An 18,633-nucleotide genomic window follows, 5' to 3' on the forward strand; every position below is an offset into this window, starting at 1 on the left:
GAGATTAAGAAAAAAGGAAAAGTATCATGTTTTGAGTATAGTATTGGATTTTAAACTCTATAATTCAATTTGCTAACTACTAAAACACCTTAGCAAATTGAATTTTTGCAGGCATGGATTACACCATTCAATTGAATTTTTGCAGGCACAGATACTACTAAAATTCTATCATTAAATTTTCTAACTACTAAAACTCTATCACACTGATTATACAATATAAACCAATAATGTTACCGTCTCAAACATTAAAAAAATAAAAAATAAAAAATAAATTTAAACATAGAAACAAACAATCATATATTAGTACAAATACCCAACCTAAATACATAAAAACCCATATATGACCCACAACACAAAAGAGGTAGTAACAAAAAAATAAAATAAAATAAAATAATAATAATAATAAAAAACAGCAATAAAAAGAACAATACTATTAATCTAATCTTTACATTGAACTATTATGTAGGGCAGTCACAAGAATAGAGGTCAAGAGCAACTAGGATTTAGAGATATCTGAACTAAATCATCCAACTTTTCAATATTAATATAGTGTGAGGAGAGAAAGAGATGAAGGAGTTAGAAAGCCAAAGTTTGGCATTAGAAAGCTGAAGGGTTGCCGTTTGAGATTGTAACCATGGAACACAAAAGGTTGCTATCTAAAATTGTAACCATGTAAGAGATAGAGTTGGGAAGTATTTTCTTTTTTATTAGTATTTTTAAATTTAGGAAAACTATTTTTAAATTGTATTAATATAATGTGAAGAGAGAAAGAGATGGAGTTAGAAAGCCAAAGTCTGGCATTAGGAAGCTGAAGGGTTGCCGTTTGAGATTGTAACCATGGAATACAAAGGATTGCCGTTTGAAATTGTAACTATGGAACACAAAAGGTTGTAGTCTAAAATTGTAACCGTATAAGAGATAGGGTTGGGAATTGTTTTCTTCTTATTAGTATTTTTAAATTATAGGACAAATTCAAGAAAAAAAATTGTAATGACATGACTATTGATGTGGCTCAACCTAAGCATAGCAAATTAAATGTTACGCTTCAGTTTTTAGTCATATATAGATTTGCCTCACTTTTGAATTCCTTGACAAAAGTAACAGTGAAAGGAGTCATTGTCTAATTACCATAGCAGTTGTTCTAACTACAAATTTGCAAACAAGTGGTACGTTTTGGCATCAAGACCTATCTGACGAATTGAGGATATTGCTCCCAACACACCAAATGCTGAAAAGATTGTGGCAATCAATGTGTTAGCCCAAAACATTAGGCCATGCTTGGAGGGCTTGAAAGTCACGTTGTAGAAGACCATGGGCAAAACAAAGTCAAGAGGTATGCATCCAAATGCTCCAATCACTGCATTGATATCTCCAAAGAAGGGAAACATGGCAGCTACAGTTGTGGCTATAACAACTGATAGTGACCGAAAAACCAACCTTGGTACAACATTACGAAATGCAAACTGATCAATCTTTGCATCTGCAAACTTCCGCTCAAGCACTTCATTTGTTGGTTGTAAGTAAGCCTGCAATAGGCTAGGAAGCTTAATCAAATCAAGATGTGACACAAGACTCGGGTAATGTAAAAATAGTAGTATGTTCTTATCGATTGACCTTAAATTTGACACACGTAATATAAACCATGCCCTTTCATCAATTGAGTTGTGCTTATCAGTTAGTTTATTGATTCCATAACTAAATTAAAGGAGTTAGTAAACTTTAATTGGTTTTGATCAACTTTGGTGAGCTTTGTGATCTCATTTTGCAAGCAAACAATTTATTTGTGCTTTTTGTCTGTGTTATGGACACTTATCGTAGTGAAACGAAGGCAGAATCGTTATCTTAAGGGACAGTTGCTAAGTTCTAACCCATATCTATTCCAAAATCTTGCCCTGTAAAATCATCTTGACCAACTGAAATGTAAATTTGTAAATTCCCTCTAACTGTTGTTCAACTCATTAAGGATAGAGTTAGATCATGACTATATAAGTGTTCAAGCTATCCCAAGAGCTAAGAGTACTCGTGTTAACTAGGCTTAGGACTTAGGCTACTCCTTTAGGCCTTCATTAACAAGCCCACATCTTGGTGGTGGGTGCCAAAACATCATTCGATTTCAAGGTAGGAAGAGACATGATGCAACCTTAGCCCCAAATAGATGTCTAATTCTCTTCACTGTTTACCGGTTGTACCTAGTTATAAGAGAGTATGACATTCTTACCAGAGTAACAGCTACTACTTGCAAGAGGGTGAAAACATTGGTCATTAAGAGAACCCAAGTAGGCAAAAGAGACTTCTCATCAACCATAAAATTGGCTAGAACTGTTCCCCTGGCCTGATTGCCAAATGCCCAATACCCAGAAATCGCCACACTGAAAAATGTAGATACTACAACAGCATAACACACACATAGTCCTTTGAACATTTTCCCCTTGACTGGAGGTGCAATAGTTGCCTGCAACCAAAATTGATTTGGGAAATTTAATTCTCTTCCAAACTCCTATGTATCGAATAACATGATAGTACAGATACCAAGTTTTTACATAACATGCCAATATATATATAAAATGTTACATTTTGAGTAGTAAATAGCCATTTAGATTAAACAAATCAGATGATTTAATATTTACTTTATTAAGTATTGTTCGAAAACAATAGATTTTGTTACTTTCTTCTTGTTCTTACTTTTTTTACAAAACTAAACAGAAGAAAAAATTGGAATACCTGTATTTCAGGAATAATTCCATTCCCAAATGTGGTGGCAATAATTGAAATAGCATTAAAGGATCCAAAGACACGATTTTGTGCACTTCCATTGATGGAGTAGTCTTTAGTAGGTGCATTCTTGGAATAACCTGCTAGACAATCCATTAAAGTACAGAGACTAGACTAAAGACACAAACTCCATAAAAATGGTTGTCATTTGACTTCTTACCAATGTATATGGAACCCGATGTCGCACAAGCGCTATAAGCAAGACAAAGGACTAGAGAAACAAGGTTGATATGCCTTAGGGAGTGGAAAGATGGAATTTGTGCCAAGACTAGCAGTAATACACCAAATATACTAACAAATTGATAGAGCTGCATGGTTCCCTTTGGACTAGAGAGTAGATAAATAGCCTAAAAGAAAAAGAAGGCAGGAACTAGTAAATAGATTAATTCCATGGGGCGCAACTCACAAAAATTCAACATTGAAGAGTTTATGAAATGGCAATTGGTCTGGCATACCATCCTATAAATCCCTCATACATGATAATCAGATTAAAATGGCAATTTACCAGTAGGCCTATTGGCAAAAATGACAGACCAACCTTGAGGCTCTGCCCTCCAAGAAGAATACATGCAATGACTGCACCATAGCATAAACCAAATTGAATTGGACCTACAAAAAATCTGCCCCATCCTTGTCCTGTCAAATTAGTCCACTCACTAAACCCATCAGTTATACATGTATTTTGGCACATTTTGATGTCTAAGCATTATGAAGTAAATTCAACCCTGCAAGGGCAACTCAAGCCATTAAGGAGAATGAGCTTATTAGCTATACAAATAGTTGTAAGTGCCTGAAGAAACAGAAGATGTAGTATGCTACCTACCTAATATATCTCTAGCCATGTCTCTGAACCTAAGTTGGCGCTGACCAAGCTGTGCATGGTGCTCTAAAACCAGTGAGAGAAGGTTATAGGAATAGAAGGTAACCAATGCAGCCACAATTAGGCACAAAACACCAGCAAACCAGCCCGTCAATGATAGTGCAAAGGGAAGACTTAGAAGTGCTGGTGCTACAATTGAAGTTGTCAAGTGATATCCACAGTGCAACCATGAACCTATTACAATTAATAAATTAGGTACTTCACCCAAATTAAGGAATAGAGATGCATCTTCATATGTATAGGAAACTCTTTCTAGCCATACCTCTAGACTTGAGCACAAATAAAGCTCCAGCATCAAGCTCCTTAGGGGTGTTTCCATCTTCCATTTGTCTTGCAGCTGCGTTTACATTATCTGGAGGGATGGATCCCATCTCTCTCTGTGAATATTTGTGAGTTAACCTCTGCGTGTTCTAAGTTTTAACACCTATGTAATTGGAGATTCTAAATCCATGGATATTACTTGCATTTTTTTTAAATGTTTAATGAAAAAATTTATGACCACACATTTGGTGCCGCCAGCGATTTTTTTTTCAAAGGCTGAGGGGGCCCGCCTTTGAAAAAAAATCCCATAGTATATATATATTTATACAAAATGATAATGTCAAAAATCGTCAATAATCTACAGCTATACAGTCCTCACGTGTTCTAGACAAAACCTGCGAAATAGAAACAAAGAAGACTTTATAGAGAGTACCGATGTGGTACCGGTCAAATACCCTGTAAAGGTTAAGTTAGAGATAATTTCTACAACTCTAGAGTGCTAGAGCCGGGAGAATTACGCGTACCATGGTTTGTGAGGGATTTGAGGTTTTTATAGTGATATAAAGCTGACCTCTGTTTTTTGATAGAGAAGCTATTTCCTTGTAGAAAAGATCCTCTTTAGTGCTCATATATTGTGGGAGTTTTTTCCTTGTAGGGATTCCTTTGATTACAGTTAAGCGTGAAATGCAAAACATTTCTATATTAGGTTCCTTGGAGAACACTTAGGCCACGTAGGTGCCACGTGGCTTTGTACCCGTCTCCCTCATGTATATCCATCTAATTGGAATCCGTCCACTACGAAGAGCCCGACCGTCTTTTTGCCTTTTCGTTCGAGACACGATTTCCTTGTATCAGTTCTTTGACTGTTAGGCCATTTAGACCGTCTCTTTTGGCAACATCCCCACTTATGACTAACTCTATTAATTGGATCCGTCTGCTTTGGGAGTTATCCCTATCAAAAAAAAAAATTACTTTTAACTCTCAAATTTATATACTTAGCCTCCCTCCCTCAAAAACTTGACAAGTTGACCCCATAAATCTGAAAAATAGATAACAAGGAAAATCTTAAAAAAAAAAAAAAAAAAAAAAAAAAAAAACATATATCCTAATAATAAGAAAAATCTTTGGACAAATCATAAATCTGATCTAAACAAAAACAATAACAACAAATCAATTACAAATCCTAGCAAAACAAATCACAAAAACCCAATAACCTTTATCCAATTTCTCCATCTCATTTGAGAGCTTTATGCCCCTCTCAAATGACTCCACCTCATAGCCACATAGACAATTCTTATATTGCTAATCACTCCATCTACACCAATTAATCACCAACGGCTTGGATTAGTTGGTGTCTTTAACTCAATCAGTGGAAAAAATTTATCTATTTTTTGAATGGTAGAATTTTTTTGATTTTTAATGTTTTATTAACTTTGGGACACACTTGGCATGCATGCATAAATGGTAATACATGTGTGAAACAATAACAATTTATTGTTTTGTGCCTTACCTAAACTGCCACCAAAGCATGTATGAGATTAGTCTATTGGTAATAAATTTTGTGACTTAACTAAATTAATGTAATGATAAGAAAAACTTTATTGTTTACTTAGTTAAAGACTCAAAGTTAACGTCCATTATTATGTGATTGATTAAAAGATCTCTTTTAATTTTTTTTTACTATTTTTTCAAACTTGAAATTTTTCAAAGGAAAAAATCACAACCTTACCAAGACACCAATAATTGTCTTACCCTTTTTTTCCCTGAATATTAATGCATGATATTTATTAACCATTATTTTAGCTGTTTTATTAATATAATGCTTGACATAGATTTGAACTTTTCACTATAGTTTTTTGTTTTTTTTTTTTTTTAAGAATCTTTTAACTATATATATATATATATATATGTATGTATAGCATTATGAAGTTATTATTTATAGAATTATGTGAAAAGAATACATAATTTTTTAAAATTTATAATGTCAATAGAATAAAGAATCATACTAATCTTGGTCAAACCTTGAAAATATTATGATGTGCCAATTGACTTATAAAAATCTTGATTATAAATTGTCATTTGTGATTTTTTTTTCAAAATAAAAAATACAAATAACTAAAAAACTAATTCTAATAATGCATCATTTTCAACCTCTAGTATTGATATTTCAATTTTTTAAAATCTTTGAACAAAGAACTTTGCCCCCCCCCCCCTAAGTTTTAATCTTGGTTCCATCCCTGGGTGCCATAACTTTGATGTGGCAAACTGTAAGTAATATAGAAAAAGCGATGGGTTCATATAAAAGTGATAGATAATAAATCACAATTTATCACATATAATAGTTGTAAAAATGTATGTGATAAAATGTGTGATTCTGATATTACTCTATTTAGTATCAATGAATAGTTATACAAAAAATTTAGTATCACCAAAAAAAAATACATATTTTCGTCACGACTCTCTATGTGATTTTTTTTTTTTTTTTTGAGAATCAACTCTTTATGTGATTGATACATAAAAAGTTATGAGTATATATAAAAGTAATATACAACCAATCATAGCTTAGTACATAGGAGTTGTAGCAAAAGTTGTAAGTTTGCTTGTGGTAATAGAATAACTCATCTTATTCTCAATTATTGGGATGATACGGAGAAAACAAGAACAAGAAAGCAACTTTTGTCCATAGTTCAAACTTGAAAATTTGTGTTTGTCTCTCCTCTAGACCTGCTCAAAGGTGGACAATCATTTGTCTTAGTAGTCAAGTAGGAATAGAAAAATAACACAAAACATATTAGGGTAGCACCAACATTGGGGGTGTAAACACCTTCCGATAGCTATTTTACAACCTAAGCCACCCAAAATCTACTACATCCAAGTTTGTAAACTAAAACAAATTTGCAACCTATGAATAGTAAGGTTGCATGTATGCAACCTACATGCAACCTTACTGTTCATAGGTTGTAAAAAAAAAAAATATATATATATATATATATATAATTTTAATATGTAGTTGTGTGTGAAGAGAAAAGGTGAGTGGGGAAAAAGAGAGAGAATAATAGTTTTTATTATTTTATTATGTAGTTTATATTATTTTATTGGGTTGTATGTAAAAATAAAAACTGAGATGTAGGGTGAGTTGTAAAATAAGTTAGTAAAATAGATAAAGTAGTGTTTGAGGATGCAAAATAGGTTTTTTTTTTTTTTTGGTGGCATCCCCAGATGCTAATGCTCTAAATAGCTATAAGCTATAAATTTCACTTTTTCAAAGAATAAAAATAAAAAATACATGGTAATGATCAATTGGCTTACACTTGGTTTCTCAAAAAAAAAAAAAAAAAAAAAAAAAAAAAAAAAAAACCTTACACTTACAAATTAATTATGGTTGTGTGTGATATATGTGTATAATTTTACTTTATTTTTAAACATTATGATGGGTTAAGATAGCTTGACTCCGGTTAATTAATTCAATTAACCAAGTTGATTAATCTATATATATATATATAAAACCGAAACCTCTGCTGGCACTACAATTTTCCACGTCAGCACAATATTTAAAAAATAAAAAATAAAAATAAAAACATTATAACACCTCAAAACCCTAGCAATCTTACCCCTCTCTCAAGTTAAGAAATATAAAGTCACAGTTTCTGCAAACTCTCTCTCTCCAAACATAAATATCAAATTCAACCCCTTTAATTTCTCTTTATATTTTTGAGGCTTCTATAGAGTTATAGTGACTTATGCTGATTTTGTTTTGTGTGTGTGTATATAGATGGTCATAATACTCCGGTATTCCAAGAGAAGTTTGTGTTTTCGTTAATTGAAAGCCTTAGAGAAATAAGTGTTGCAGTTTGGAATAGTAATATAAAAGACGATTTCATTAGCAGTGGAAAGTAAGTACTTTGTCTGATATTTTTGTTTTTTGAATTGATTTTGTGTGCTTTTTAGACCCTTTTGGATCAATTTTGTTAATTGGGTTTTTTTTTTTATAGGGTCCAATTGGGAAAGGTTCTTTCAAAGGGTTACGACGATCGCACTTGGTGTCTGTATACTAATAGTGGGAGGTAAGTGCTATAAATTACTAACCCTTTTAAGTGTATAATCTGTTTCTAAAATTATCTATAATATTTTGTCCTCTGAAAATTTTATCTCTTTAATTTTAGTATATTGTGTTTCTTAAGTTATAGACAGGTTTTCTTTGTTTCTTATTTTCAATAATAAATCATTTTATTGCAATACCGGTAATTGTTTGAGAAATCCAATATGTTCATATCTCTATAGAATAGAGAATAGTAGAAGCCAATTTTATTACAACTACTTAAATTGAGTTGACTTAATTCCGTACAATTACAAAGTATAGCATGAAAGATAATGGAATTAATTGTTGTAATTTTTATTTTCTTTCCATGTTTTGAATTTATGTGTCTCTTACATTTGGATATTAATTAGAATTATTTTCAAATGATTGTACCAATAAAAGTGAATGTGTATAAATATTGTTTAACTATCCCGTGCATCGCACGGGTTAGCGACTAGTTAAATTAAATTGCATGCAAATTGTGAAGGCACCAACAAATCACCAATTAAACTAAATGTGGTGGAAATTAAATTAACACGGTGATTTGTTGACAAATGGGGAAAACCTCTCGCAAGGCAAAAATCTCATTGGATGATTTTAAGGTCACCACTCCTAAGAATCCACTAATTAACAATCAAGCGGTTACAAGTATGAGGAATCTTACCACTACCCTGACCTATCCCAAAATACCAACCTATAGTTGAACTTTCGCTCCAATACCCAATTGAACTTGATCATGTAGCAGCCTTCTTTCTCTTGATGCACAAAATTCCAATCTATGACTAACCCTTTTGCATGGATCTCAATACATGGCTAACTCCAGCAACTTCAATGGATGTTGTTGGCTACAAATTTCTTTACTTCATCAACAATAAAGATCAGGAAGCACTTGGTTACAAAACCCTATGGCGTATAAACATAATAACTTCTCACAGAGAAAAATAAACTCTTGATCTCTGTATTCGTGTGTGACGGCTCTTAAAATAAGCCTTATATGTGTTTAGGGTTGTGAGAAAAGAAACCCTAAACAAATACATAAGCTTGGGCCAAATTTCAAATCTGTAAAACTGAAAATCATAATTCTCAATAGATCAAGCTTCTTATTTAGTCTTGATAGCAGAATCTATCGAGCTATCTGTCAAGACTTAATGAAACAGCTTTTCTTCACTTGTTTCTTGGATCAATCTTCATGTCTTTAATACGAACACTTGATATGCTTGAACAACATATTTCTTGATGTATTAAACCCAACTTAGATTTACCCAATTACAAGTAAAATGCATTTTGTCAAAGGATTAGCTAATTATATAAAATTATGACCCTAACAATCTCCCCCTTTGGCAATCTATGACAAAAGCACAAACATAATCATGAGAGAAGTATAAACACCAATCTTCATAACTATTACACAAAAGTACAAAAGTCTAACTATTATTGTGGACACTAGGAATCATTTTAGAGTCGTCATCTAGTTTTTGCAATGGTCTAGAAACCATATATATAGTGTCCTTATCGATGAAGGACCATTGATTTTACTACCAAAGTATGGATTTGGAGTTTAGGTACGCTCTTGGGAAGGTGTTAGGCACCAAAGATCGCCCAAGCCTAAGGTTGGCCTCCCATCATTGTGTCTTATTCTTAACTTTATTAAAAATTAGTTCAACACTTGTATTCTAGACTCACACACACACTAACATGAATCTAGCAAACAACATGGCATCTTTATCCCTAAACAAGCATGTTTATCTATCCACAAAGCAAAAGAAAGCCAAACACACATAAAAAAAACCCTAGCATTCATCTAACATGGCAAATACCCTATCATACATCACATATCATAAACAAGGCATTAACACATTATAAACCCTAATCATATATCTAAGCATACTTCATCAAATCGTCAAAATAAAACCAACACAAATGCATGGACATTTCTAATGCATGACTTACCCTTTACTTACCTTTCAGCAACACAGCACCTATGGTATTGATGCATGGACATGTGAATGAATGGCATAGCATAAAAGCAAGAAATAAATATAAAAACCCTAATCTAAGCATGTTAGAGACAACAAGCACATAAGACAAAAGCATAAACACATATGAACATGTGAAAAGGCTTTAAAAAGGGACAAAACATATGAAACAAACCAAACAAACAACATAAGGAATCTAGATTAGGGTTTTTGGGCAAGCACCTACGTACACAGCCTGAAGCTCGCGTACGCATGCTCATGGCATGTGTGCGTGGGACTTACCCAGATCCCTAACCCAGAAACACGAAATGGAAAATAGGGCACAAGCAAGAAAACACTAATTCTAACAACCTAGCATGCTCAAAACATAAATAGAACTATATACTAATCTAGGCAAACATGCATAAACATAAACCAAACCGAAAACAAGATTAAAACAAGAAAAGAAAGACAGAAAATTAAAAGAAAAGTTAGAAAGAATACCTTAAAGGAAAAGCTCCTAGGCTTGATTTCTGACCGTTTCCCTTAGTCAAATCTATCATAATTCAATAAAATAGTAATTAGAAACTTTAAACTAAAAGGATTAGGGCTAGAGAAGGTCTCAATCAAATAAAATTGCTTTGAGGGTGTTTTGTGAAGAACTCCCTTTTGATTCATTATTTTCTGCTGAATCTTAGAATTTTCTAGTGAATCTTAGGTTTTCCTGTGGGATTTCTATGTGTCTTGAAAATGTACCATATAAGGCTTTTTATAGTTGAAAAAATGGGGTTTGAAACAGCTCCCAAGCGATGTGGGATTCATTCTAAACCCCAACCATTATTGTAGAAAACTTGCCTTTCTTATACTTCTGAAACCCTAGCTACGTACGCAAGAATGTGCCTGCGTATGCATGCTTTGGTCTACGTACGCAAGTTGCGACCCATGTACGCAGACCGATGGCTACTTTGGTCATTTTACTTCCAAAAATAGATTTTTACTTCCAAAAATAGATTTTTACTCGTTTAAAAAGTTATATTTTTCTTTTTAATACTCTTCAAGTCAATTTAGTATTTGATTGGGCTCTAAACTGGCCTTAGACCTTAGAGTTCGAGCATCATTAGGGAACGGGGACTTGAGTTGTAAGGGGTACAAAATGCGATGTCTACAATTACTATGAACTCTTGAAAAACTTTGCAAGAAAAGAGATCATGGCATGAGAGACTTGCAACCTGTCTTATCTGAAACACTTAAACAAGATCCATCAAGTCATCAAGTGTGAAATGTAGACAAGTTATATAAAAGAAGAAACATATGCTTAAAGAGAGAAAACACAAAAAAAAAAAAAAAACACGTGAGATAAATGTGAAGAAACATACATCATATATATATATATGTGTGTGTGTGTGTGTGTGTGTGTGTGTGTGTGTGTGTGTGTGTCAAGAAGTACAACAATGTATGTAAAAGTGGTCACAAGACCATGGTACATGATAGTGAGAAAGATACAACAAAACCTCACTACATCACTCAAAAAACTCTCCCCCTAACTAGTCTATCCCTATGCTAGCTCTCCCTCTGACAACATGACTACTCTCATATACAAAATTACTCCCCCCTTTTGTCACGGGTGACAAAGGGTGAATCACTAAGAGGCAACCATCTCATCATTAGTCTCGGAGCTAGAAGCATCATCATCATCATCATCTCCACCATCTGAAGAAGACTCTTCAGCAGGCTCGGGTGTGGGAGAAGGAGCAAAACCACCAAGGCGAGACTAGTGGTGAGCGATGCGACCAATCCTGGTGTCCATCTGACACATCTCATCGAAAAGATAGTCAAGACGACCACAAAAATCAGCACACATGAGCTAAAGCTAATCCATGATGGCGGCAAGAGAGACCTCTACTTTAGAAGAGGAAGGAGGAGGAGCAGATGAGGAAAAGGGTTAAGAAGTGGGGGTAGCATCCGTTGAAGTAGACTCCACACGAGGCCGTTTGGCAACTAGCTATGCATCACTCCTCCGAATAAATTCCTTACTAATGGCACCCATGGCATAGGAAAGAGCAGAGAGAGGAATAGTGGCATGCACGTATGAGAGGATGCGTGTGATAGCTGAAGGAAAGATGAGCTTATCACATGTAGTAGTGTCTCGATAGATATTTATTGTAGATTTTATCATGTGTGAAGGAAAATCTATAGAAAGAACCTCCATGAGAGAAAGAAGAAAACGAGCACGAGGCTCAATGATAGTGTTATAGTGTGACCGTTGTCTGAGAACAAAGGTCATCACCATATTAAGGATCCTTGGACCCTTAGAAAAATCAATTGTGTAGAAATTTAGAGTTTCTCCCCACACCATGGCTTTCTCACAAAATAGTAAGGCCATCTTGTCTTGAGAGATAGAATGGAGACGAATGTGTCTAGGGTAGTCCAAACGATCTACTTTAAGGACATGTAGTACTTTCGAAATGAACTTCAGGATGACTATGATACGTGTACCTCAGAATACTATAGTAAACCTATGCACAAAGGTATCGATAGTGTGCATGTTGGAGTAGAACTCTTAAATGAATACACCGAGACACCTGTTAGGTATCTTATATAGAGAAGCCTAACTCCAAGAGCTAAACACACCAAGTAGAGGAGTGTTTGGAAAATCAGACAGAATGACCTAGCGTTTTGAATGAATTGCCAGGTTAGAAAAGTTCTCATAGAAGTCTTGTTTGGCCTTCTCATCATGGAACCTCACAGAATCAGGAATGAAGGGAGAAGAAGATGAAGAAGAAGAACCACGACATGAGATTAGGTTCTTGGAAGGAATAGATTTCTTGGGTGCCAAAGACAGGAAGCTAAATAGAGAAAGAAAAAGAAAAGGAGAAACATAGCAGAAGGCAAGGCTTAGGAAAGAAGGAAAAAAAAAAAGAAGTACAATGCATGAGCATGTTACGTGCAAAAATAATTGCATCATGGGCAAAAATTCAATCCAAACTATAGCACTCACATTGTTTAATCAAGCACACAACCAAGAGTACATGAAAACATGAGTATAATGCTAGAGAATGCAATGCATGAACATGTGAGAACAAATTAACATCACCCAACCCAAAAATTTCACTAATAACTCAAAAACCCAAAAATTTCCCCAAAACTTGAAAACCTAGATCTAAATGCATGAAATGCATGTGGAATGAGAAAAGGAAGAGTTTTAGAACACTTACCAGAGGATTGAAGCCGAAAAAATGATGGGAATGACAATTTTAGTGAAAATAGTGGTTTGGATTGAGAAAGAGGAGAGAGATATCAAGATATTTAAGTTTGAGCAAAACCAGGTCGAACCTCAAATATATATAGAAAAATGCAACTTGATCGATCGAGAAGGTATCAAGTTGGTATCAAGAACAAAAACTCAATAGATCGAGAGTTATCGAGGAGGTATCGATGGCAAAAGGTTCTCAATAGATCGAGGAGGTATTAAGCATCTATTGAGTAGACAAAGACTCCAGAGAATTGGCTCGATGGATCGAGCTATCTATCGAGAGGTATCGAGAACAAACCTAGAAATCTTGATAGAAGAGACATGTATCGAGGTGCTATTAAGCTTCTATCGAGGAGGTATCAAGCATTTATCGAGAAGCCTAAAATAAGGTTTTTCAAGGGGAAAAATAACACAAGATAAATGCAATCAAGATAGACACCAAAACAAGCAACCAAGAAGCATGTTAAGCACTTAAACACATCATCAACTCTAGATACAAAGCATTCCTAGATCAAAACACACTAAACAAGTCTGACCAACTTTATTTTCAAAAACAATTTTAGATAGTTTAAAGAGCACATACTACCACAGGAATTTATTGTGATGGTCAAATCACATTGTACTTGTACAATAGTATCAAGAGTAGCAAACAGTACGCGTATTGTGTGTGAAACTTTTGCAAGAAAGTATAAGTAATCCATTATATGAAGAGTAATGATATTAGAGGATCAATTACATCCACACAATCATAATTGTTTGATGGGGACCATCACCTTTAAAGTACATCCTATAACTCCCACATCTCCTAAAAACACGCTTGCAACCATATTTAAAAGCATTTTGATTCTTTTTTCTTTTTATGTTCTTTGCATATTTTTTTTCTTCTTTTAAGCATATCATGTATGGGCATATAAAAGAGAGAAAAGAAATACCCAATTATGTAAGCCAAACATCTTGATTTTGTTGTGCAAGTGCTACATCTTACCGAGCACAACTTTTGTTTGTTGCACACAGATGTTTTATGATTGACGAGTTTTAGTGGTGAGATGATTATTTATGCCTTCTCTTAGGATTTTTTAGTCATTCCTGTCAAAAAGAGTAATTAAGATATGAATGATAAAAGATCAACCAAAACATACAAATCACATAAACGAGCTACAAAGCTTACATTGCTTAGCTGTCCATGAAAATACTCAACTAAGCTACAAGATAAAAAGTTGAGAAACTTTGTTTCAAAGGCCATCCAAGGTACACAAGTACCAATATACACAAACACACATTATTTTTGTATCTTTCAAAATTTTCCTTTTTTTTTATTGAAAAGAAAAAAGAAAAAAATAAAGCACTAAAATAAAATAAATAAATCAAAAAATCAAAAACTAGACTAACTCAAACCACAACAACCAACCATGCATGAGATCAAGAAAGTGAATGAATCACTTGGAATCTTTTTTCTTCTAGACATGAGACCTGGATGGAGAACCTTTCTTTTGCATAAACCTTTGTTCAGATGAATAAGAAGGAGAGTTGAATCCATTGAAATTTAAGAGTAACATAACAGCCATGGGAAGTTCTCCAAGAGGGGCTAAAGAGAGTTGGAGTTGATTTTGGCTCCCAAAGGATGACACACTATTGTTTTGTTGAGTGGCTAGCCACTTATAACAATTTGGATGAGTGTGCCCAGATGCTCCACAGTAATGGCAGAAGTGTGGCTTTTTTGGTTGAGCCTTTTTGTTAGTAGAACTATGATTATTCTGCTTAGTCTCTTTCTTAACAATCTTAGGGGATGCTCCTAGAATGGATTTTCCTTTATCATTTTTATCCTCACTCACATTTTCAATTTTAGGTTTAGTTACTTCACAATTATCATTATTAGTAGGAGGGACAAAAATGACTCTATTTAAAGCATTAGAAGAGGTACTACAAGAAGAAAGAGAATGATTATTCTCAAGACCTATTTTGTAAGATGCAGACTTCTAGAAGTTGAGCATTTCATTCAACTTGGCACTTGAGGTCCTTTCCAATTGTACTCTTACTTGAAACAATTCTACATCCAGTTTCTTGATCTTTTCAACAAGAAAGTTATTTCAAACGTCAGTGCTTTGATGGTTTGATTAGCTTCATCAACCTTGGTGGAGAGTTCCTCTCGTTCCAACTTCATTTCACTTAGCTTCCTCATAGCTAACATGTAAAGCTTCACATGCTTCAAAGACTTTGTACAACTTAGAGTAGGCAGTGTGGATGTCATCTTGTTCATCCATCTTCTCAAACTTGGATTCCATCAGCTCTTCTTCCTCATCAACTAGTTCTATTGCTTCCTCAGGAGACTAAACAGTAGCTGTGAAAGCACTCACTATTCCCTTTTATCACTATCATTAGAATCTGCCTCTGGTTCTGTATCACTCAAGGTGGTAGCTAGGGCTTTGCTCTTGCCAATGGATTTGAGATATGTGGGACATTCTTGCTTCATGTGTCCATATCCTTGACATTCGTAGCACTTTGGCCCAACAGGAACATTATTGCTTTGTCCAGCATCTTTGAATTCTCTCTTGCTTTTGTCTTGGGACTTGAACTGAGAAAATCTAGATTGTTTGCGATCCTTGTCACTTGCCTTGACATTCACATTTTGATGAACTTCTTGAATTGTTTAGTGATGTATGATTTGAACTTAGTGTCCTCATGTTCAAACAATTCATCTTTATCATCATTCTTGACCTTTAAGGCCATGTTCTTGCTTTAGCTACCTTTACCAACCCTTACTAATCCTAGTTCATAGGTTTGCAAATTCCTAATCAGTTTTGTCAGAGGAATAGAGTCAAGATCCTTTGATTCTTCTATGGCAGTGATCTTGGCATGAAATCACTCTAGAAGAGATCCGAGAGTTTTTCTGACAATCTTAGGTTCTGAAATCTGTTCTCCAAGATCAAAAGCTTAATTCACTATGTCCTTGAGCTTGGCATAAAATTCATCGAATGACTCATCATCATCCATCCTTATTTCCTCAAAGCTTGTAGTGAGCCTTTGGAGTTTTGAGTTTTTAACAGCTTTTGTGCCCTCGTAGGTATTCTAAAGAATAGTCCATATTTCCTTTGCATTGTCTGTGAAGGAGATCTTCTTGAATTTCTCATTGGTCACAATGCTAAACTAGGCACTTAGTGCTCTACTGTTAAAATTTACAGCCTTGATCTTAGTATTATCCCATGATGCTGGTGGATCATCAGGTTGGTCCAACCTACTTCAACTGCAAGCCAAACTTTCTCATCTAAAAACTGCAAAAAGGCTCTCATGTGTACTTTCCAGTATGCATGTTAATACCATCAAATAAAGGAGGAATAATCAAGGATTGTCCATGATCCATAACAACAAGGGTCAATAGATCACACATCAAAGATTAAAACCTAATTAGATTGTGCCTACTTTGATACCACTTGTTGGGTTAAGATAACTTGACCTCAGTTAATTAATTCAATTACCCAAGTTGATTAATTAGGTTAAATTGCATGCAAATCGTGAAGGCACCAACAAATCACCAATTAAACTAAATGCAGCGAAAATTAAATTGACACGGTAATTGGTTAACAAATGGAGAAAACCTTTAGCAGGGCAAAAACCCCACTAGGTGATTTTAGGGTCACCACTCCCAAGAATCCATTAATTAACAATCAAGTGGTTACAAGTACGAGGAATCTTACCACTACCTTAACCTATCCTAAAATACCAATCTACAATTGAACTTTCACTTCAATACCCAATTGGACTTGATCTTGTAGCAACCTTCTTTCCCTTGATGCACAAATCTCTAATCTATGACTAACCCTTTTGTACGGATCCCAGTACATGACTAACTCCAACAACTTGAATGGATGTTGTTGGTTGCAAAGTTCTTCACTTCATCAACAATGAAGATCATGAAGCACTTAGTTACAAAATCTTATAGCGTACAAACACAGTAGCTTCTCACAGAGAAAAATAAACTCTTGATCTCAGTATCCGTGTGTGACGGTTCTTAAAATAAGTCTTATATATGTCTAAGGTTATGAGAAAAGAAACCCTAAACAAATACATAAGCTTGGGCCAAATTTCAGATCTGGAAAACTGAAAATTGTAATTCTCGACAGATCGAGCTTCTAACGAGCTATCTGTCGAGCTTCTCATTTAGTCTCGATAGCAATATCTGTCGAACTATCTGTTAAGACTTAATAAAAAAAGCTTTTCTTCACTTGTTTCTTGGATCAATCTCCATGTCTTTAATACGAACACTTGATATGTTTGAACAACATATTTCTCGATATATTAAACCCAACTTAGATCTACCCAATTACAAGTAAAGTGCATTTTGTCAAAGGATTAACTAATTACATAAAATTATGACCCTAACACGTTATATAAAAATATTATTTAATAAAGTATTAAATATATCTTAACTATTTTCCATAAAGCATTTGTTAACAAAATCCAACGTATTATAATCAGTGAAAAATAAAATTTGTTAACAAAATCCAACGTATTAGAGTTTGTGAAAAATAAAATGGAAAACTAAAAGTAAGAATGTGGGATAGATGATATTTATAAGTCAAGTGATTGCTTTAGTTAGTAATGATTCGGCTTAAATTAAGATAAGTGATATGTTCACAACATTTTCATAATACTTTTACAATAAATTCTAGATGACAAGTTGTTAGGGGCATCTCTACATTCAACCTAAGGGGTTCAAATGAACCCCCTGACCCAGTGTGTGTGTGTGTGTGTGTATATATATATATATTTTTTTTTTCAAGAAAAATGTTCACACATAAACTTCATAAAAAAATTATGTTCAAAAATTGTCCAAAAAAATCTGTTCACACATAAACTTCTTAAAAAATCTGTCCACATTTAATTATAAACTTGTCCAACTTGTTCACACATAAAAAATCTGTCCAAATTTCATCATTTCATTCACCATGCAAAAAAGTTTTCAAATAGCCTCAATAAGAGTTTAATTCCCAAAACACTATCATGTAGCATATAATATCATTAGTGTCACTGTTTGTGTTAGTGTCAATAACAATAAGCATTAATGTATCCACTTAATAAAGTATTACAGAACCATAGGACAAATGGGTTTCTTCTCATTTCCATTTGCTTCACAAAAATAAAGTTTGTAATGCTCATCCTCCTCTTCCAACCTATCAAATGCTCTCACAAATTTCAAAGCACAATCTAACATGAGATAAGTCGAATTCCATCTTATTCGCATATCAAGGGCCAACAAACATTTTGCTTTGATTTTCTCATTATCAACACATTCTTGAAACTTCTCAAACCTTGCAGGAGAGGCTCTCACATATTGCACCGCATTCCGAACCTTAGCAATTGATTCATGAATGGATTTTAACCCACTTTGCACTATCAAATTCAAGATATGCGCACAACAACGCATATGCATGAACTC

At 34.1% G+C, this 18,633-nt stretch overlaps 1 protein-coding gene across 4 annotated transcripts; it reads right to left on the reverse strand.

Moving 5' to 3' along the window:
- Positions 1-428: 428 nt before the first annotated feature.
- Positions 429-4,097, reverse strand: LOC115986510 (GABA transporter 1-like). Of its 4 annotated transcripts, none has more exons than XM_031109621.1 (7): positions 3,915-4,097; positions 3,596-3,826; positions 3,311-3,408; positions 2,933-3,119; positions 2,722-2,852; positions 2,219-2,452; positions 429-1,526 (listed from the first exon to the last, which is right to left on the reverse strand). In XM_031109621.1, exons 1-7 carry the CDS (start codon positions 4,021-4,023, stop codon positions 1,146-1,148), a joined length of 1,371 nt encoding a protein of 456 aa, XP_030965481.1. In that variant the 5' UTR covers positions 4,024-4,097; the 3' UTR covers positions 429-1,145. The 4 variants fall into 4 exon arrangements, with proteins under 4 accessions (XP_030965481.1, XP_030965480.1, XP_030965483.1 ...); XM_031109620.1 differs by having other exon boundaries at positions 3,278-3,408; XM_031109623.1 differs by having other exon boundaries at positions 3,311-3,497; positions 3,915-4,025.
- Positions 4,098-18,633: the final 14,536 nt, after the last annotated feature.

The sequence above is a fragment of the Quercus lobata genome, chromosome 4 (genome assembly GCF_001633185.2).
Source record: "Quercus lobata isolate SW786 chromosome 4, ValleyOak3.0 Primary Assembly, whole genome shotgun sequence".
Classification (NCBI taxonomy): Eukaryota; Viridiplantae; Streptophyta; class Magnoliopsida; order Fagales; family Fagaceae; genus Quercus; species Quercus lobata.

Coding starts and splice junctions, on each gene's coding strand:
- LOC115986510 (XM_031109620.1), bottom strand. CDS start 4,023: ATGGGATCCATCCCTCCAGATAATGTAAACGCAGCTGCAAGACAAATG. Junction 3,120..3,277: donor TTTTGCCAATAGGCCTACTG/GTAAATTGCCAT, acceptor TTTTTCTTTTAG/GCTATTTATCTACTCTCTAG. Junction 1,527..2,218: donor AAGTAGTAGCTGTTACTCTG/GTAAGAATGTCA, acceptor AGCCTATTGCAG/GCTTACTTACAACCAACAAA.